We start from the raw sequence: 22,029 nt of genomic DNA, 5'->3' as shown, positions 1-22,029 counted from the left end.
TGACGAGCCTGGGTGGACTCTTAAGAGACAATGGATTATGGGGAAGAAGTTGGATTTTTCATCAAGGTGGAGATTTGTTGAGTATGACTTAGACATTAATCTCAATCGATTGGAAATGTACGTTTAGGAGAATCCAAATTGGACTCTTGTCAACAGAGTCTCAGGTGATGCAAGAAGAGAAATTAATATCGCTGTGTGTTGACAATGGAGAAGGGCCCCGCGTTTTTTTACATCCAATTATTTATGCAATTGATTCTCGTGGGCTCGGTTTAATTTGGGAATTTGAAACACTTATAAGCAAGTGCGATCGGGCAATCTTGATCATAGCGCAACCCTCTCATTGATCTCTCCCGGTAGAGTAAATGCACAATTCAACCACATAGATCCATCGAGTTTAGGTTCTATTCATGCAATTAATTTCTTACTCAAATCATATAATTTGTTTTCACTTTATGCGAGAATCATAACAAGATTGGAAATGAATTTTTAGTCCTTTTCATTCTGTCACTAGGAGGGTTTTTTTATTTCCACCTATGTAGAGGACAAACCGCTCGTGTGCCTTTTTCGTGCAATATCAGAAGGATCCCATATTAATAGTGAATTGCTTGGACAAGAATAAGATGTAAAATATACATGTGAAAACGAAATGTATTAACATTTCACAAGATTTAATACATTACTCATTATATCGATTTTGCATGGATTTTATGAAACAACTAAATAAAAATTGAGGGTTATATAATCAATTTTAGCAATTTATACATATCGGATGTGAGAATGAATTTTCTAACTTTAACTCCCAAACTCGTCCTAGATAATAAATGGCTTTTAATAATTGACTCTAAACTTGTTCTAGAACTTGAAACTCATTTACACCCCCTTCAACATTTGCTCGATTGTGCATTTGATTATACCCATCTTGCTTCCGTTGCCATGGATCAATAGTTAATAAACCTGTCGTATGCAACTAATTTGTGTATTGTTAACTAATACCAGTGAAGCACATGCAACACGTTCGTGAAGAAATTTTCAATTATTAAAATATCGATCGTATATATCGTAACGATAGTTACTGAGTTGAAGAAATCACTATAGTTTTCTTATGAATTTGCCAAAAGGGTCATTTCGGAGCACGTGTCAAGCAACTAAATGAGTAAACATTACAATTTTCAATATATAGTCTGTTCTATTATCACGCGTAATCATATTTTAAATAGTCAACATTTCTTTTATCGAATTCGTTTAGCGAGAGTCCCATGTGCTCTGAACAAAATTCTCTCTTTTTATTTATTTGTCTGTAGGTGGCACTTTTCAACAAGATCATATCAAGTCTAAGTATATTAGAATTTTTTTTTTATAGAAATTATTAATGCACTAGAAAGCCAAACTCGCTTGAGACTAGAGAGAGAGAGAGAGAGAGAGAGAGAGAGAACCAAGAAGTGCTAGTTGCTGCTAAAGGAAAGTTCACCAGCTGCAAATATCTCACAGCCACAGAGAGAGAGAGAGAGAGAGAGAGAGATCATGGCGGCGTTGCAGAGACAGCGTGATTCTGCGGTCTTTAATGCCCGCAACAATTCCATGTTGCAATCACAGGTACCTCTTCAGTCTTCCTCCCCTCCTCTTCTCTCTCTTCTCTCTCTCTCTCTCTTTCTCAAACCCAACACAATTGCCATAGAAAAACCCTCTCTTTCTCTCTCATCTCCAGACTCTCGCTGATCCACTCTCCAATGAAAACCCCCAAAGCTTCTCTCTTTCTCATGCTTAAAATTCTTCAGATGACATGGTGGGTTTGAACTCTCGCTCACAATTGATCAGTTCCTCCCCAAAATGGCAGGCTTCTTCTCTATAGGCAGCGGAGGAAGAGGAACCCACAAGCAGCAATCCCACCCCCCGGCGGTCGCCGAAGAATTGGAGACCCAACAAGCCAACAACAGCATCAGCGTCGACCCCGGCTGGTTGTGGTATCGAAACGGCGTGGTCTCTTCCTCTTCTTCCTCCCACAAGGGTTTCGAGCTATGCCACCAGCTACAACCGCAGCAGCAGCTACAGCTACAGCACCAGCAAGATCTCTACTTGTCGTCGCCGCCGTCGCCGAGGATGAACGCGTCGGATGACGAGAGCCTGAGATCGGGGCCGTCGGCGTTCCTGCTGATGAGGGAAGGAGGGATCAGCTGCCAGGACTGCGGCAACCAGGCCAAGAAGGACTGCGTCCACTTCCGCTGCCGCACCTGCTGCAAGAGCCGCGGCTTGCCCTGCGACACCCACGTCAAGAGCACCTGGGTCCCCGCCTCCAGGCGCCGCGAGCGCCAGCAGCTCCAGCTCCTCCACGGCGGCGACTGCGTCAAGCGCCTCCGCGAGGACCACGACCTCCCCCACGCTAATTCCTCCGGTACGTGTAAATCGTTGCCCTTTGCGCAAATTGTCTCTCCCTCGCGGGCCATTCTCTGACTAAACCCAGCCTATCGCCGTGATCTGAGCTGTCCCATACGTTGCTGTCGAAAACCCTGCAAGATTTCAAGAAGAGGGTTTGCTCATCGTTTTCTTTGCCCAGGATGCTCAGTCTCTTCTTGTCCGAAGAACAGAAGATCGTTTTGATTGTGTGTTGACGTCGGAACAGCTTCTCCTTTTTTAATCTTTTCTCTTTTGTTTTTTTGCAATTTTTTCTACCCATTTTTTCAAGGATACTGTTGTTTAGTATTCCTGACGAATGGATTGACTGTGAAGGAAGAAACAGAAACTGTTTAATTTACTGTGCATGTGATTCTGTGCTCTCTCTCTCTCTCTCTCTCTCTCTCTGAGTGAAAGATGGCGTGCATCATTACTTTTCTACTTATAAAGAACAAATAAATAATCTAAGGAACACGATTTAGCTCCTCGTCTGGGTCATAATGTTGGCAACCCTAATTTGGGGTGTTTTAATGTATCTACCTGTGCGCGCGCGCACGTTTTTTGTTATTTCCAGCCTTGGAGATGGGGAATTTCCCGGCGGAGGTCAACTCGTCGGCGCTGTTCCGGTGCGTGAGAGTCAGCTCCATCGACGACAACGACGACCAGTACGCCTACCAGACAGCCGTCAACATCGGCGGGCACGTCTTCAAAGGGATACTCTACGATCAGGGGCCCGATCATGCCAACTACATGGCCGCTGGCGAGAGCTCCTCGGTGCACCTCGGCGGCGACGGCAGCGGCGGCATCCAGCAGCTCAGTCTCATAGCTGCGGCCGCTGCTGGCGACACGATGACGACCCAAGAGGATGGCAACAACAATGCGGCGGTCTCACAGGTCGCGGCTCCTCTCTTCGACCCGTCTTCCATGTACCCCACTCAGCTCAACAACTTCATGGGTGGTGCACAGTTCTTTCCGCACCCGAGATGATGTTAGGAAAAACCCCCCGCACCTACTATAATCTTCGACATGGGATTACAGGAGTCACATTCTGATTATCTTGAGTCCTCAGCGATGATTCCGCATATCATCATTTCGATTTTCGGGTCGGTTCCGATCCTGCGGCCCGAGCTTTTACAATGTAAAATTTTTGGAAGAGTGGTTAGGCGAGTGTGGTCTAATTCGACCTTTCTCAGCTTTTACAGTGTAAAACTTTTTGGAAGAGTGGTTAGACAAATGTGGCCTATAACTTGACCTTTGGGGGATATCATATGATATGATATTATTATATGAACACCGCACCACATTGCGAATGGCCACGAGAACAACGACCCACGAAAACAAGGGAAAAGAAATGAACTTCCAGCGAGGAAATTCCGATGCTGATGGTTGAAAATTATTGCCTGTGTCTTCTTCTTCCTGTACCTTGGAATCTGAAGCTTGAAAATTTGTTACCTTGGCATATTTATCGTTCTTGTTTTTTCTTATGAACATGGGTGCATTCGGGTACATACGGCCCTATCTTCTGGTTTGACATCTTGTTCTTTTTATTCTTTTGATGGGTTGAATTTCATTGCGGGTGTGAATAATGAATAGCTTTTCGGACTCGGAGACGTGCTTTTTCCCCGATTACCCGTGCGGCTGCCGGGACACGGTTTTGATTTTCGTGTTTTGGCTTGAGAAAGTGCCCCGAGATTTTTGAATCTGGAGAGAGAAGGAGAGAGAGAAACTCCATGATTTTCGCTTCAGTTGGACGGGCCCCCAGCCATGCATCGAGCCATGCTTCGGTCAAGTTCTCAAGTTCAAGCGGTACCCTCTCTCTCTCTCTCTCTCTCTCGATACCGTTCTTTTTTTCTAGTTTGAGCTCGTTTAATGACATAAAAAAGCAAACTTTATATATATTTTCTTGGTTTTTTGGTTCAGCGGAGGAGAGGCATGCGGCGATCTGACTTACAATTCTGATAAATCGGAAAAGGGGGGAAGATATTTGGTCACGGCTATGCAAGCTATGTAGTACGCGCTTAATGCAACTACAGGTGACTTTGCATCATTAGCATTGTTTTATGCATTTAAGGTCCCATTTCTAGAAGCCGTAAAAGCGTTCTTTTGGGTTCATGAGTCGATTTTTTCTTAGGCGAAACAGGAAGATCTAGGTCGCAACACATGTTTCTGCTGGGTTTCGGACATGGTGGAATGGCGTGTTTCCTCAAAACGCTTATAGCATATCGCGTTTCATCTTGATAAGATTGCCCGTGGGCAAAAAACAGTTCCTTTTGAATCTAGCTTTTTAGAGGCTGTTGTGTAAGTGTGTGCTGTTCTTTATAGTTCTCAAGCGTGATGGGGTCACAGGAGGCTTTTGCTTAATGATGATATGTACAGTTAGATTCTTCAGGCATTATTTCTGGTAAAATAACTAAAACACTTCCTGGAGCTTGCTTAGATGGTACTTACAATTAGGGTGTTATTGTTGTGCATCTGTTCTCTTCTCCATTATGCCTTGAAATGCTTCTTTCGAAATCAAAAGCTGTACTTTTCGTTTTGAAGGCATCTCTGGACGGTTCGAATGATAAAGCTCCAAACTTTGTCTCTCCTTAATGTGAATATATTCTCTAGTACAAATGGAAAAGACACTGCAGCCAACTTATCATATACATATAGTTATATGCATCCATTAAGTGGATGATTATAAATATATCTTAAAAAGTGTCATCTTGTGAACGCTCTAGTGGAAACGGGTATCGGTGTGTTATGCCCTAGACCAAAGAGAATTCAAACAATGTGTTGGCTAACTTCTTATGAAGAGGAAAGAAGATGGATGATTAATTACTATACCTGTCCCGTCGAGGAACTGTCTCGTGATATGTCAAACCTCTTTTTTCCTGGTTAATTCATGACTTTCTAGGAGTCTCATGCTGATTAAAATGACTGATATATTTGGCACTCATAGGAAGTTAACACAAAAAATGCAAAGTTATCCGGATGATGCTCATACATGACAATTCCTGCATCAGTTTTCTGGTCATAGGTCAGACAATCACCTAAGAAAGAATTTCTGGAAAGCTTTAGAAGATGTGTTCAGCCACGAATTAAGTAAATTAATCTGCAGAACTGGCCTTTATGATCAAACGACTTATTTTATCTCCTAAATTCCTCGTAATTTCAAGAAATATATAAATTGCAAGAGATACTATTTGAAATTTGTTTAGCCGGTTGATGCTGCACATCGAGACCGTCAGCAGGAATAGTACTAAAATAAAAATTGCTAGTAACTTGTGAAAATTCATGATTTATTTATCTTTGTCTCGGCATATTTGCTCTTTTATATATTTATCCTCTTTGTTAATGAATTATCATCCACACATGACAGCTTTGAGATATAGGTACTGTAGGACACAGTGTTCTGAAATCTGAATCATGAAGGCCATTGCATACACATTTTTCTGCTCTATCATCAAAATGTTTCCTTGTATCCATGGTGTTTGATAAGCAATGCCATAGCTTTAAGGAAGAATTGGATTTGGACTTGATGAGTGGCACAAATCTCATATAAATTCATATTCTTCTATCTTTTTTTTTTTTTCTCTAAATCCACATCAGAAGACACACAATTGTTGGAACACAGGCTGGCAGATCCCAGCAGGCGGACTTTGTAGGAAAAAGCTGGAGGCTTATCATTTTCAAGACATGATCTGAAGCATGTGTGTTTTAATTGGCAATATTGCTTATGTCCAGATTAGATTAGACTACTTTTCTTGTCACACCTTAAGATATGTGCTGCACTTAAGCAAAGTTTTGGCCAACTGATGCTGCAAAATTATCAGGAGGAAGAGTATTATATCGAGATTTACCTTTTATCATGTGCTGATGGATCATCGACCATGAACATCTCCAGAATTCGATAACTTCTCCTGGAAAATGAGGGTGCAGTTTTCCTGTAAAATTCCATCGTACAATGTCAACGAACTGCCATTTCAATATTGAAATTAAAAAGGATGCTCCAAATACTGGCATTCATATTCCTTCGCTTCCATGTCTTGTGTGAGCTGTTTAGTACTTTAAGAATCTTGTTCTATTAGTTAATATAATCTGTATACGAGGCATATACTTGTCCATCCTAAATGTTTTGCAGCCTTCATTTTTCTCATGCAAACATCAAAGATAGCTTACTTTGACCTACTGAAATTCCTTTTGCCAATTAGTAGACAACTTTCAATTTTACTCACTAAGTCAAAGATTATGTGTATACCATTTGTGGTAGTGAGTCAAACTTTAATCATCGATAAAATATGTTCTTGGATGCTTAACATGACAATGCATATAAATTGAGCAGTTAGAATGAGTTTTTGTGTCTACACAACCAACATGACCGTACATTAGATTTTACAAGCTTATACTTTTCATCTTCATCAATTTGGAGAAACACCTATATTGAGAAATGAAAATAAAAGAGGAGAACAATATTGAAATTGAAATTTCAAGGAGAGAGGGAGAATATTGTGCAGCCATCTTAATTAAATGTAAAATATGTCACATTGTTCTGCTGTTGACATTATATGATTTATCTTTGTTTTAGCCTTGTCAACGTGTTTTCAAAACATTTAAACAGATTGTTGGTGGAAATGACATTACTATTGATTAAGAAAGAGGCTATCGAAACTTTTAATGGGCCAAATAGAGGACCAAAAATCCCTGTACTTGAGGAGCAATTGTGGGATGGCCAAGTAGTCAGCTGTACAATGACACAGCATTTAATTTCTTTGCATGCTAAGAAATATTTTTCTTCTTAGTTTAGTCGTCAGGTAGTGTTGTGAACCAACTTTTACACATCATCTTGAATTTATCTTTCAGCTTCAATCAAAGAAGGCCATTCAAGCTGGGTCCCAACTAGAGATTATACACTTCTTGAGATGTAAAATTGTAGTCGTTTCGTCATAACCAATTCCTTAGGGCTAAAGATCCTTAAAGGAATGGCTTGATATGTATGAATAGTATGACTACTGAATATTAAACAGAAAAATAGATACTATGAGCCTCAAGTTGCGAGCCTTCTATGATACCATTCTGTTTGCAATCTTATTAATTATAACTACAAGAAGCAAAGCAACTCACTGAAACTATCACAGGATGCATCTGAGAATGTTATATACCATTCTCAAAATCATCAATCTTCATTGGTTGTGGTATAAGAATCCATAGATTGTCTATCCTCTTCAAGAGCAAAATTCAAAAAATATCATATGAGAATCATCTGCGCCAAGATGGGGCTCGTGTCTTGGAGCAACTGAAAGACTGTACACACTATCTGTACCAGAGGTACAGTGTGTTTTCAGAAAAAAGAAAGAGAACAGATGCTTAGATATCTTGGAAACAAGTAGACGCTAACATATAAGGACAGTTTCTTCTCGTAATTGGAAATTTTTGGCCTAGCTGATCAATCATCTTGTAGAACCAAAAATGCATAGTATCCTCCTTGGGATGCGTTATTTTGGACCTCGCTACCTCAACGATTGGATTATTTCATTTTAACTATGCAGACTTAGACTATAAGGCAAAAAAAGAAAGTCCCGTAATTCTTGGGAAAGGAAGAGCTTCACTGAAAAACGCAGTCGCACTCTGACCTCTTCTGATATGAGGGCTTGAAACCCATTTCCAATCTCAGATGTGGTCATTCCTTGCTCTGAATTGTTGCTCGTCCATGACATTCTGCACAAAGAGAACCCAACAAACATGAATGTGCGTGTGAGAGAGAGAGAGAGAGAGAGAGAGAGACCATACTCAATTATTCAGCTTTCCCATTACTTTCTTTCTATCTTGTGCTATCTTTATGGCATCTTGGAGAGGAATGGGAAACAGGAGAGAAACAAAAAACCAACCCAGAAAAGGAAAATTTTCTCATTTGCCTGTGACTAGTATAACGTGAACAACCAAAAGACATCCAAAAAGATAATCACCTAGGGTTCTTTCTTTTCTTATTTATTAGTAGGGCACTCCTTTAGGGGGTGGTTGTGGTGGCATCTTCAGCTGAGGCACACTAGAGTGAGCCCAAAAGTGAATGATGTACCTCCCAAGATCCATAAATTCATGGGTTATTTAACTTGTGGTCCCAAAAGTTTCACTCAGATGCAATTATGCATAGAGGTACATAATTACTTTTGCTGATCTAAATGAGAAACATCCTTTTGTTCATTAGGAAGCTTTGTTTTAAGATTTACAATGGGTGAGTACGCGCTTCACAGATCTAGAAAGGGCAAAAAGCCTGTTCTCTTATTAGCTTCGTCTTCAATAGCTCAGTGTGGATTCATCTTAATTATGCAGGAGCTCTCTAGGGTTTGGACCCCTTGCTGCATGCCTATACACGCACCCACACACGCTTTTTTTATTCAGAGTGGGGTGAGAACTCAGTCACTGTGATGTGTCCACAGAGAGTACGAATACTTTCTTTTGTGTGCGAAGTGCTCTGATGCATTTGGACCATAGTGTAGAAGAAGATCATGAAGGAATAAGAACCAGCAAGTTAAATGGCTTTGTCAATTTAGTCCAAATGAACTCACCATTTAATGGCAAAATCCCATGTTTTCCTTCATTTTGATTGAAGAAACATTTTCTAACATTGTTTCCGATTGACGGGTTACAAATATGAACATACATTCTTCCACCAATCAGGATCAGATGATAGGAAAAAAAAAGCACAAAATTGCAAACCAACTGGATTGAGGGAGGGGAAAACAACAGTGATAGAAACTTGCATTCTTGATGAATCTAATGATTGTGGAGCAACACAAGCAGCTCATAGTACAGTGATTGCATGTGATTGTTGGATGCTTCACAGCTAAAACGCCCTACGATACTGTCTAAGTGAACAAATAGAAAAATTCCGCGTGTTTAGTGTTTGGCATTGTGAAGTCGTGGTTTTTAATGTGATGATCAACTAATGTGTTCTGATGAGTTGAAATATGTGATGTAGATGCAAAATGCTTGGCACGTTCGTATGTTAGCTTGGGTAGCAACGAATCGCATTGAGACATCGATGCGTATTACTGATGTTTTAGCTCATGAGCTGGTGAGGTGGAAGTCCTTACGAGTTAATAGTATCAGTATTTTGTTTGCCATGGAGATTTGATGAAGCGTTACAAATTCCGCCTTTTCTTTTCTTTGTTTTCCTTCTTTTTTTTTTTTGCTGAATAAAATAAATGAGAAAATTTACTGTTCTTTAATTAGTAGTCTGGTTTTGCCTGTCTTTTGGGAGCAATTTGCAGTCCAAAAGCTTGAAAGTTCAGTCTGAATGCTGACTGATTGCAGCGTTCCTGCCCCGCTATTCTAACGCTAAAGCATTTGAATTGCAAAGGGAAGAATCTTTTCAGGATCAGTCATTGATGGATTTACTGAGAACATCCTGGAAAATCACCCAAAACCCACGGTCTGCATCCATCAAAGCGCAAGCCATATGTCACTACGACGGTAAAACTATTTTAGAACATTACCACACTTATAAAATAGTCGTTGAAAGAAAAAAAAAATTATGATACACCGAGTGTATCTTAAAAGTTTCCGCTTTTCATATAATTATAATCATATCGATTGTCCATGTTATTAATCATTTCAACATTTACCATGAATTTCTGTTTTTTAATCAGTGAAAATATATCCTTTTGTGTTGAGTTTTAACTAATCCCGTCGTTCCATGTTGGAGTGGATTTTTCCTAAAAAGCTCCTTGTGTTCTTGTAACGCCTCAAGGATTAGGATTGACGTCGATCATTGCATATTGAAGTGGTGTCAATGACCTATTAAATATTTGCTTTGTTCACTACAGGCCAAGGTATTCTAATTCGTGATGCCATATCATTAGAAAAGACATGGAACGCTGTTTTTGTTTGTTTTTGTAATAGTGGAACATGAGAAAATTGTTTAAAATGTCTTAAACTTGTTATACTTTTACCAATTTGATTTAAAATCTTTTAAGTGTGGTAATTGAGTTCAAACCTTTATTTATGCTTTGTCGATTGGAATCCAGTCAATTTTGGTCGGAAATCATTAACGTGGACGTTAGTCGTCCTTGGTGGCGCGATTAGCGCTAACATGAACAATTTTTTACAATTTTTTTTCAATTTTTGTTTCTTTAATTTTCTTTTTCTTATTTCTCTTGTTTTTTCACATTCCTTCTTCCTCTAGTTGGTTGTTGGACCTTGGTGATGGTCAATGACCGGCTAGACTTGAGCCTTCCTTGCCATTGGTGAGGCACAACCTCACCGGCCTTGAGGGAGCCTTGCTCTCATTAGTGGCCAGTAGGGGTGAGCTTTGCCAGAAGCTAGTGGGGTCAACCTTTCTAGGCCTTGTCTTAGCTTGTCGTTGTGGCCTAATGATCAGCTAAAGGAAGAAGGGATGAAAAAAGAAAGAGAAAGAAAAGAAAAGAAAAAGTTATTAGTAAAATTGTCCACACTAGCTCTGACATGTCATATAGAACAGTTGACATCCACGTCAACAACTGGTAAAATTGGCTAGATGAATTCAATTGATAAAATGTGAAAACGTTTAGAACTAAATTTTACAACTAAAGAGTTTATGATTGAATTGACAAAAATGTAATATGTTTAGGACTTTTTGAACAATTGTCTCAATTTAATCCTGAACCTTTAAAAAATTGGTTAATGTAATCCATTCGGCCAATTTTGGCCAAAAATCGTCAATATAAACGCTAATTGTTTTATATGGCATAGTCCCTATCAACATGGATAATTTTTGCAATTTATATTATTTTTCCAATTTTTTAAAAAAATAATTTTGTCTTTTTCTTTGTTCTTCATCCTTTGCGGTTGTTGGCCTCCTCGATGGCTAGCAACCAGTCATAGACGAGGGCTGGCAAGTTTGCCCTCACAGGGGCGAGGTCACCTTGCTAGTATATGGCAAGGGTCAACCTTGCCGGCCTTGAGCGAGGCTTATGCTCACCAAATTCGATAATGGCAAGCCCGAGGCCAATGAGTTTAGTCCTCACCAAATTCGGTGAGGGTGAGTCTCGCTGGTCTTATCTGTGGTTAGTGGCTGCAATTGATGAAGGGAAAAAAAATTCAAAAAAATTCAGAAAAATAATTAAAAACTTATAAAATTTGTCCAAAGTCAGCACCAACAATGCCACGTAAGACGCTTGATATCCACGTTAGCTTGGTTAATGATGAATCGCATTGCAAAATGGATGTTCTTTCAATTTTGCATCACGAATTACTGAGGTTTAGTTCATAGCCCGGTGAAGTGGAAGTCCTTATGAGTTTATAATATCAGCCTTTTGTCTGCCATGGAGACTTGATGTAGCACCACACATTCTGCTTTTTCTTTTCTTTTCTTTGTTTTTCTTCTTAGAATGAGTGAGAAAATTTACTGTTCTTTAATTAGTAGTCTGGTTTTGCCTGTCTTTTAGGAGCAATTTGCAGTCCGAAAGCTTGAAAGTTCAGTCTGAATACTGACTGATTGCAGCTACCCGCCCCGCTATACTAAGGCTAGAGCGTATGAATCGCAGAGTGGAAGAATCTTTTCAGGATCAGCCACTGGATTTACTGAGAATATCCTGGAAAGTCACCCAAAACCCACGGTCTGCATCCGTCAAAGCGCAAGCCATGTCACTTCTGCGGTAAAACTATTTCAGAACATTACTAAAATTATAAAATAGTCGTACAAAGGGAAAAAAAAAATATGGCACGCCAGATGTTCCTTAAATATTTTCATTTGCGTCTATGTTATTAATTGTTTCAGTATAAAATGTTTCCTTTAAAAATGAATGAAAATACGTCGGTTCGTGTCAAGTTTTAGTTGATTTCGTCGTTACATGTCGAAATGAATTTCACCTGAGAAAAGTTCATCTTGTGTTCTTATATCATATTGAGGATTGACATTAATCATTTACTATCAAAGTGGTATCAACAGTTGATTATAATATGCATTGTTCATTGTAGGCCAATGTTTTAATTCGTGATGCCATGTCATTAAAGAACACGTGGAACACCTTTATTTTTTTTATTTTTGTAATAGTGGAACACAAAAGACGCGTTTGGTAACTATACAAAATTTATGTTTCGAAATGGAAAAATAACATAAACATGTTTGATAAATTTATATAATTTTTTTGTTTCTTTTAATTTTTTAATATTTTTTATTTTATTTTAATTTTCTTTTTTTCTTCCTTTTGGCTCGTCGCCGACCTTGGCCATGGCCGGCGACCAAAGAAGATTTTTTGCTCCCGAGAACAAAGGTGTAAACAAACGCGTTTTTTTTCTTTTTTTGTTCCCGAAACAAAAGAACAAAAATTTGTGTTCCAGGATCAGAAATAGATTTAAACAAATAAGGCCTAATTTACCATGAGACATATAGATTTTTCAATGGCTTTGCTTCTTTTTTTTCGTTTCTTTAGATCGGTAATAAGGCACATATACTTGATGAACGACAGAAATTGAACTCATGACCTAGTAAAACACGGGTATGTACATGGAGCTGATCTCTCAAATCTTTTGAATTACTAGGCCTTTGGTCAAAAGACCGACACGGACCTGAAACCTCGATAAAGCCTTTTAACTCTAAAAATTGTCGTTGAAGTAAGCACTTTGATTATGGAGTCGCAACGGACTTAAACACCAGGACAAAGAAAGATCAAAGGCTAAATCAATCTGCTAAAGGAACAGATGAGAAACTGAAATTCACAATATGCGCCACGTTCGATTTGAATCAACCCGTGATATGCTTAATTCATACTAGAAAAGAAGACTTGGACCATGAAATAGTACGTCTGAGCCGTTAAGACATGCAGTTATCAAATAATTCTCGGTGAAGAACAAGAGATGAATCATAGATTTAGTATCCAAAGGCTGCAATACGTTGCCCTCAAACAGGCAGCTCAGCATTGAAACATTCAGCCACAACCAGGCAAGCAGGTCATACATTGAAGATTGATATGTCATCTAATCCCAGGCAGTCGAGCTAGTAAGCTGGTACCAGACATCTTTTACAGACTCATCGCAAAAACCTCGTTCTGTAGCTCCCTGAAGCTCAATTGGAAGTGCTGAGGCAGTTGTCTATAAGTAAAACTAGTCCGAGTATTTACACAGTGCATGATGCTGCGGATTTTTATAAAAAAGAAAAAAAGAGAGAAGAAAACCAGTGGTTAAAGTGTATGCTAAGCTGGTCCCAAACGTTATCCTCCCCTCAACAAGTGCCTCGTGCAAAAGATTTTGAATGGGTGGAAGGGCAATTCCGCCCAACTGCAATCTCCAATCACGCAGCTTGGCTAAAAGGAGCGGCAAAATGATGGTATAGATTTTGTCTAAGGACTCAGAGGTAGTTTCACCAAGAGCCAGATGAGGCACGGGGCTTTCCCTTCATAGAATTTAGGTGTTGGGTGACGAAGATGACTCCCATCACGACAATAAGACAACCAACCAGCATGCTGAAGAAGAGGGCACCGGGTTGTCTTGTCTGGACAAAGCCGTAGATTCCATTGGAAGTTACGAGAATGAGGTCAGTCAATCCATCATTTGAGAAGTCGTCACAGACAAGGGCATGCGTAGGTGGTGAAGGAAGCTCCACCGTTGCTAAAATACTCCCACCAGGGGATATCAACACCGCTTCTTGATCCCCAGCGGCAAGAATAATTTCTTGATTATCATGCATGCGCAAAGAAAATGCCTTCAAGGTGGGGACCACCATGCCGCCTTCCATCATCCCCGATGGAGATGGAAGATTCGACCATGTTGCACCAGTCAATATTTGCCACTGCCATACAGCATCATGGCCATGCATGCCAGGATGATAAGATGTGACCTGAAAAATTATGTGGTACAGCTCAGTTGTGTATTCTCAATTTCTAGAAAACAGGACTAATAATGTGCAGGCCGAAAACCGAATTCTTCCTCCACATCTGCAGTCTCTATAAAATGATTCATGATAAGATCGGGTAACTGCAGGGAGAGGGAAAATAGGATTCATGATAATACTGGGATTAGCTACAAAATCTAAAGTAGCATGAAAAATAGTACTCTTCAAAGGCTTTACCCATCAGTATCTTCTGATCTTTTCAGATGCTACAATCCGTATAATAATAGAATGCAATACAACTTACGCAGAACAGCCACCGGATACCCATTTCTGGATATTTCCTCAATAAAAGAGAAAAATGCACAGATAACTATTTTATCCAAGTTTTCGGTTGCCAAAAGAGAAAGCAAAAGTTAAATAAGAGCCTACCTCCCCTCGATTCGTCAAGAAGACAACATCACCTTGGGTTCTCTTGTGATGTTTATGACCATCCTTTTTTTGGATAAGGATGGGTGTTGCAACCTCCAAGGAAGCCACCTCTGATGATTGGCCGAAATTTCTCGAGTAGTCTCCATATGGGAACAAGTTAAATGGGGAATGGCGGCATATAGAGACATTGAAAAGTTGTTCTCTCACAGGAACTCCAGATGTCGCCACAGCCCAACAGGGTCTAAGAACTTCCATTGATCCACTAACAACAGTCCGATCAGCACCATGTCCCCCAACAGCCTAGAGAAATGGAAATCAGCTCTCATTACAAATGACTCCCTATCTATAGAGCTAATTCTGCAGATACAATCATGAATTGCTGTCAGGAATGTTATCCCTCAGCTATTTAATTTGCCTTAATTATGAATCCCTTTGTCCTAGGGAAATGCAGAATATGGTTCTACATATGCACTTAAAGATCTTTTACACAAAGCCTTTAAAATGTTAAATGCAAAACCAACTTAACTTGAGTGAAAACATTTTATCCATTCCCAGAAACTCTATTATACTCATGGACCAATACCCATGTAGCGACACAATAATATATATTCCAACCTGTGACATGCAACTAACAGAAACATACATATATCTAGGATCATAATAACTAGGGAAAAAGCCATCAAAACCCCCAAATTTTGCCCAGAACAACAAATTTACCCTAAACTTTTTTTGGACACAAAAAACTCCAAATTTTGTCAACCGTGACACATTTACCCCAAACTCTATGGCTAAAGCCAGACTTAGATGAGGGCCACCTCACCAGTGTCGAGTGAGGGCGGCCCTTGCCCGATGCTCCTCACTTGACGCTGGTGAAGGTGGCCCTCACCTAAGTCTGGCTTCCCTCCGCCAACATCATGGGCTGCCCTCACCAACGCCGGCAAGGGCAGAGAGAAGAAGAGAAGGAAATAAAAAGAAAAAGAAATTTAAAAATAAAAGACGAAAATGTCCTATAGTTTAGGTCAATGCGGTACAAGTTTAGGGTTTTTTGTGTCATGAAAAAAAACTTGGGATAAATGTGTCACAAGTGATAAAGTTTGGGGTTTTTTGTATCACAAAGAAAAGTTTGGGGTAAATTTGTCACTCTGAGCAAAGTTTGGGGCTTTTGGTGACTTTTTCTCTAATAACTGTACATAGATACTATGAACACTGAGAAAATGATGGACGATCAAATATGTTCAAAACTAAAATCTCTTACCTGGACATGATCAAGAACTCCATCCCCATTGATATCAGCATGGAGGCCACCTTCTCGCAAATTAAGCTAAAGAAAACAACTCCCACATCAACAATCGAACAAAGTGTTGATGGCAAAACAGAATATCATAAAAATCTTTATCCAAAATAATGTTGAACAAAATGCATTTCATGCGTGCATTATGCACAAATTCCAGTTTGTCTGCATGAGAATCTGAAGATGTCATTTGAAGAAAGCAGAGTTGCTGAAGATCGTTGTCCATGTATATGGAGATTGATCTTGTAGATAATATGGTTGGTCCATCATTCTTAATTCATATCAGCCCAGGGATGCATTTGCTGGCAATTGCATATTGGTGTAATAATAAAGAGTCATAAGAATCTACAACCAAAGATCCACTGAGATTTGTATATCTTTTTGTATGCACTACTCTTTAAACACAAATTCAAACTCAAGTTTTAGATATAACTGCACTCAACATATAAAAAAATTAAGGAAAAGAGAAGGTGCAATGCAACAACAGCAATTGTTTTTATAGATAAAGGGCATGGAGTAGACTCTAAGGCATGAGATTTGCACATGTGATTTTTCTTGTCCTTGTAAAAATTCTGTCCACCCAAGATGAGGATAAAGGCTGGCCATATATGTAGGTTATCACTTAGATCAGGGGACTTGCAGTAAATTTTGAGATGAAGTGAGTTAAGCATGTAACTTCCATTAGTACCTTACAAATGGTCCGTCCAGAAGCCAAGTGGACAGCTTCTATTCCTTCTTCTTGATGAGCCACAACAACATTAGGAACCCACCAGAGCTGTGTGTAATTTGTTATAGTAGGAATATAATTCATTGGCTGCACTAAATCAAGAGTATAGGTTACCTCAGGAGATCCAGTTATTACATCACCAATATGAAATACTTCTACTAGCCTATAAGATAGAAAAAGTCCTCCAATTGATAAAAATTATACACAAGGAAGAAATCAAACTCAATTTATGTCCTAAAATATAATCCTTCCAATATCTAGGCAAAGTATCTAATGACCTTTACTGTGAGTTGACATAATCATCCAGAGATCTACCATATAGATTCAATGCCTGACTAGCTCAAGCATCTACCATATGTCAGCAAAAGGAGTCCAAGTTCCTATTTCAAAAATATGCAGTGTGTGTCCTTGGCGGAAATGGAAAGCGCACGTAGTAGTAACCAAATCAACAATATATCTTACCTTTACCCCAAAAAAAAAAAACAATAAAGAAACTGTGCTATTTCTGGCAGCACGTAAAGACGAACAGGTGGTGGGCTCAGTATCCAAGACGAAATCAAAAAGTATAGCAGACCAATGAGAAATAAGAGTTCCACGGGGGACTAGAATTAATTTCCTGCAAAAGGCATATTCTATAGCCATTTTACGGATCTCTAGTCCTTATTTTAACGAGTATATTAAAAGACTGGTATCTGGATGTTCATTTGAAGCAACTACCTTTCCTTTCCTATTCATTATTTTCTCCAGAAGATCCGATTCTGCTAATTTCTGGGATCCGGAGCATTAAACTAAATTACTTTACAGGTCACTCAACAGCAAAGTAACAAACAAACCATCTAAACTGTCTCCAGAAGGAATATTGCTGTGCAATGACAGTACAAGCACTCATGGATGTGCATTCATAAACTATGACATGTATGAACTCTAAAAAGCATGTTCGAACAGTTTAACTGCACAATATACTTTTTTATGGATTACCTTCTTCGATTTTGCAGAGCCAGCAATATTTGCAGCCTTCGCAATTAAGTTTGAAATCTTCTTGGTTGAGTCTTTCCCTGGAGGATGGTTTTCCTCAGGCTTGTGATAGGGGTAATTAGTACTTTTCCCCGAAGTTTTCTTCAGTGTTTTCCTTTTGTGCCGTCGGAAGTGCGACAGCTTTAATAAAGTGTCTTCTCTCCTATCCTATAAAGAGACGTTTGGTTTCAGTAGCACCACAACTGAGACCCACAATGACCAGGAGAAAAAGCTGAAGAACTCCATCAACTTACCCAATGATGTGGCATAATTCCCAAAAGTGATTCTCTGAATTCCCTGCACTCGAACTGTAACATAGTGGCGTCTATTAGAGTTTGTCAGCAAACAGGCAAAGCAGGTCATACTCAATGTCCAAACAACAGATAAAAAAACTCCCTGCCTAATTGTACATGCATGTGAAGGACCACATATTAGAGCTCCCAATTTTCCATCAGGAGACAATTAGATCTAAAAATCCTTAACACATATTAGAGCTCATTGCAATGTCAGCAAAATTAAATTAAAGGTCATACCACTTAGGCAAATGACCTTAAGATACTCCTCTAATAATCAGATCATAAGTCCTCAATGTATGTCAGAACTTTGTCAGTTAGACCATAGACTTTTATTTCCACAAATTACAGTAATTTGCAAATGGCAAGCTATACTGCATCCCAAACCAAGTCCCACCGCCACTGTCAAATGTCACAGACATATGCATTCATGCAATTGCAGTTATATGAGGCTTCCGAAATGAATATTAAAACCGCAACCTGTAATTAGTAATATATTTGTTTAACAGTATATATACTTAATGCACACAATGACAACAACGAGACCCAATCAAACCATAAATCTGCATCCAGAATGAAGATAAAATTGCTAAAAGGAATGACAGAAAGTAATGTGTTGAAAGAGCATTAAAGCTGTGTCAAAGTCATCACATTGGCATACATTGCTATTGTATTAGCTGGCATGAAGGAAGAGCTGCTTCAAGAGATGCAAACTGATAATAAAGCTAAAGCTTCAAAAGATACCTCTCCAGGGTGACGACTGTTTATCGCATGAACATCAAGCTTGTAGTTATGCTGTGGTATTAACTGTGATGGATCTGTGGAATGCGCTTCAATATTCTGGGCAACATAAGCGGAAAGAAAATTTGCATGAGAAGAACTGGAAGAAAATGTTACGTGCATTAAAGTGCCACCAGCTTACAAAAGCTGAGTTAATGGGGCACTCCAGATATAACAGAATTAAGTACTATATATCAAGAAAAGATACTGTAAAAGTGGAGAAGATAACAAAATAAGTTACTAAATTCAAAAGGGCAAGTCTTCTCCAAATTGTCATTATGAAGAGCTGCAAAAAAAGAGAAATGTCATGAAATAGCAAATCAAAATACAAAGAAGAAATTACCTCATTCTTTCTGCTCCATCTAAGTTGACCAGATTTGCCAGCAAAAGCATAAAATGCAAAGTGGCGCAGATCAACAGTTCCCGCATTTTCAGAACCCTAGGCATGTTGAACAGAAGATTAAAGTCCTTGCCTGAAGACTGACCTCAACTTTGCTGGCAAGGCTGGCCATCAAAGAAAAATAGGGTAAAAAAGGTATCACCTCTTTTTCGGTAGCACTTCTTCGATGCTGCTCAGTATTCTTCTCTGACATCCCAATCTCTTCCAAAGGATCCATGAGATGCTATTTACAACCAGGAAAGGAAAAAAGATTGTGTCAGTCTGATGAAAGACTTAGGGATCACAGCAACCATGAGAAAGGGGGTTGAAGGACGAGGGCCAAGGCAATTGTCATTGGAAGAGAGGCGCATAAGCTATTGCAAATAAAAACTGGGGAATAATTAGTAATTGAAGATCTTTGTAAAAGTGATAAGAAAGGATTTGATGAACATGAATCAGAGTAATGAGCAAGGATGAGCAAAAGCCAGAAGAATTCCATGTTTATCCCAGAAAGAGAGGCAGAAGAATTCCTGGCAGAGTTCCCTACTAAGTAATAGTCTGATTTATGAGTTTACACCCTCCTGCCCCTTGCCGTTGGTTAACTGGGAAATTCCACTGATGATGAGAAGAAGAAGAAGAAGAACATACATGAGGCTGTGCTTCCATCCTCCCACCAACAATTACTAAACCTGAATCCCCATGCTTGAGAGTATAATTGCTGATTGAGATTGCTATCTCTCGATGGTGAACATTATGAGGAAAATCTTCCTGCCAAAGAGCCCCAGAAATAAATCAGACCTTCACTAGAGTTCTTTCATGATACTGAAGAATGAAATAACTCGGTGTATCCAAATCAAAATGGTACGTACCTGCAAATTTTCTTCCCATAGTTTCTTTAGATTGTGATCAAAGCACATGACAGACCATCCCGAGGTAACTACAACCAAGACTTGCTTCTGTGGTTGCCCTTGCTTGTAATTTTGATCGATCACACCGGTTGCCATGGCTACAGGGCGTCGCCCTGAGGCAACCCGGATCTTATCGGGCAACAAATTGACCTCCACAATGACACGTGCTTCACTAAATCCCTCATCAACCCGCCTGGTGTGGGGTTCCAATATCTAGAACAACCGCCATGGTATTAAATGAAAAACAGATAAAGGACCAATGGTATTCTCTCCAACATCCCTTATTTTGGGGAATGTGCAGTAAAAACATCTTCAATCAAATTGGCATTTGGCATAATTAAGAAAAACTATTGCTACAAAAAAGTTTCTTGGTCAAAAATGAAAAAAAAAAACTAAAATTTCAAAACAGCTTTCACTTCTCTAGAGGAGATGCTTGTTCTCCCCAAGAAAATTGAAATTGTTCTGCATAAGTAACTTATTATTCCAGCTCCATCATCATCACGATTGGCAAACTATAACCACCAACACCACCAGATCCACCACCATATGTGGCCACCATTACCCACTGATCACCTTTGTCGTTGCTGCCACTGCACCATCACCATCAGGCAGCTGCAGCAGTGACCACAGTGACCAGCTCGTTCCAGCTGACGGCAGTCTCCAAACTGCCTCCACACCACCTGACTAGCCAGCCATTGTTGTCTGCCACCATGCAAACCCAATCCACTTTGCGCATGGTCAGCAACTACTAAAGTTTAAAGAAGCCTTTTTCCACCCGAAAACAGCTCATTTCAATGCAGACGCCCCCTAAAATCTACAGTCAGATGCTCATGAGGAACTCTTACATCAGTTGCAATGAAAGTATGATCAGTCCTATCAAGAAAGCTACTGAATTTCCACCAACAAAGCTGGATTCTGGCAACACAAAGAAATAACCGGGTGGAGGCACAAAACAGAAATGCAAAAGGTCGTGATTGAACACGGAAAGCACTTCTTCGTCTATCCTGCCAGGCCAAAATCTCCATCGTTCTAAAACCCAAAAATACCTCCGCAATGAAACGCAAGGAAAATAAATATAGACCGGCATAGACACCGCACCATTCGACACGAAACACGTAAAACACGAACGGCAAAACAGCAGAGAGTCGGGGAAAAAGGACCTGAATTTTGGCGTCGTGCGTGGCGACGAGGACCTCCTTCTTGCCGTCCCCATTGAGATCAGCCACGATCGGAGGAGGGAGACGCTCGGCTTCGTACTTGATCGGATAATCGTCCAGCAGATGAAACCACGACTCCCTGAACGAGAAATCACCCTCGTGCTGCACGAGCCCCACGATACTCAACCAGGATCAGGAACCAACAAACAACCACAGCCGCCAAAACCGAGACACAAAAAAATCCATCGCGCAAAAACCGGAAAACAAAAAATCGAAATCCCCTCGTAACCGAGCCGGCCGTCGCTCCGGCGGAAAAGACGGGGGGGCGGCGGCGGGGGACGCGAAATGAGGGAGGGAGGAGATCAGGGGATCGAACCTGGAGGGAGAAGAAGATGGCGAAGGCGGAGAGCATGAGGATGGCTAAATCTCGCTTCCTCATCGCGAGCTGCTCCTCGATTTCGTTGCTCCTACCTCGCAGAGAAGAGCGCAGAGAGAGAAGGTCGCTGTTTTTTGGACTATTGAGTCCGTCTTCAGTCCGGAACCGGCATGTCGTTGCAGTTCCGCTTTGTTGAGATATCAGTGGGCTTGGGCCTCCTCGAGCTTTTTCCTTTGGGCCTCGAGTTCGTGGTGCCTTCTTTCTAGAAGAGGGAATTGCCTTCAGCGTGGATTTTTTTTGGTGTTAATTGATCATTTTGTATCAAACCATGAATTCCAAGAGTCATCAGCAAAACTCGCCGTGAACAGTCTATCCAAGGAAATGGGAAAGAATTCGGCTTGCGGTTTCTCGGTTTGTTACTAAGGTGTAAATGATTGACTTATTGATTTGGGTAATGTTGATTTGAGATGCGGATGATTGATGTATGAGGTACATT

General features: G+C 40.0%; 2 protein-coding genes and 1 long non-coding RNA gene across 4 annotated transcripts; 1 reads left to right on the top strand and 2 right to left on the bottom strand.

Annotated features, from left to right (window-relative positions):
* Positions 1–1,407: 1,407 nt before the first annotated feature.
* Positions 1,408–6,404, top strand: LOC104422734 (protein SHI RELATED SEQUENCE 1). 2 transcript variants are annotated; one of them, XM_039303277.1, is made up of 4 exons: positions 1,408–1,593; positions 1,776–2,389; positions 2,963–4,194; positions 4,309–6,404. In XM_039303277.1, exons 2-3 carry the CDS (start codon positions 1,828–1,830, stop codon positions 3,373–3,375), a joined length of 975 nt encoding a protein of 324 aa, XP_039159211.1. In that variant the 5' UTR covers positions 1,408–1,593; positions 1,776–1,827; the 3' UTR covers positions 3,376–4,194; positions 4,309–6,404. The 2 variants fall into 2 exon arrangements, with proteins under 2 accessions (XP_039159211.1, XP_018719993.2); XM_018864448.2 differs by lacking the exon at positions 1,408–1,593 and having other exon boundaries at positions 1,604–2,389; positions 4,309–4,421; positions 5,983–6,404.
* LOC120288953 lies at positions 5,311–8,251 on the bottom strand. The gene is made up of 4 exons (XR_005546883.1): positions 8,161–8,251; positions 8,004–8,088; positions 6,234–6,317; positions 5,311–5,387 (listed from the first exon to the last, which is right to left on the bottom strand). It is a non-coding gene; the product is annotated as an uncharacterized LOC120288953 (long non-coding RNA).
* Positions 8,252–13,175: 4,924 nt separating this feature from the next.
* Positions 13,176–21,697, bottom strand: LOC104422733. Its single transcript, XM_010035149.2, has 13 exons — positions 21,534–21,697; positions 21,161–21,319; positions 19,962–20,213; positions 19,741–19,860; positions 19,256–19,336; positions 19,057–19,152; positions 18,678–18,773; positions 17,895–17,948; positions 17,605–17,808; positions 16,588–16,713; positions 15,864–15,929; positions 14,609–14,908; positions 13,176–14,185 (listed from the first exon to the last, which is right to left on the bottom strand). Exons 1-13 carry the CDS (start codon positions 21,594–21,596, stop codon positions 13,709–13,711), a joined length of 2,094 nt encoding a protein of 697 aa, XP_010033451.2. The 5' UTR covers positions 21,597–21,697; the 3' UTR covers positions 13,176–13,708.
* Between the last annotated feature and the right edge of the window lie 332 nt (positions 21,698–22,029).

This window comes from Eucalyptus grandis, chromosome 10 (genome assembly GCF_016545825.1).
Source record: "Eucalyptus grandis isolate ANBG69807.140 chromosome 10, ASM1654582v1, whole genome shotgun sequence".
In the NCBI taxonomy this organism is placed as follows: domain Eukaryota; kingdom Viridiplantae; phylum Streptophyta; class Magnoliopsida; order Myrtales; family Myrtaceae; genus Eucalyptus; species Eucalyptus grandis.
The sequence above is the reverse complement of the archived record's forward strand: the minus strand, read 5'-3'. Positions and strand labels throughout refer to the sequence as shown.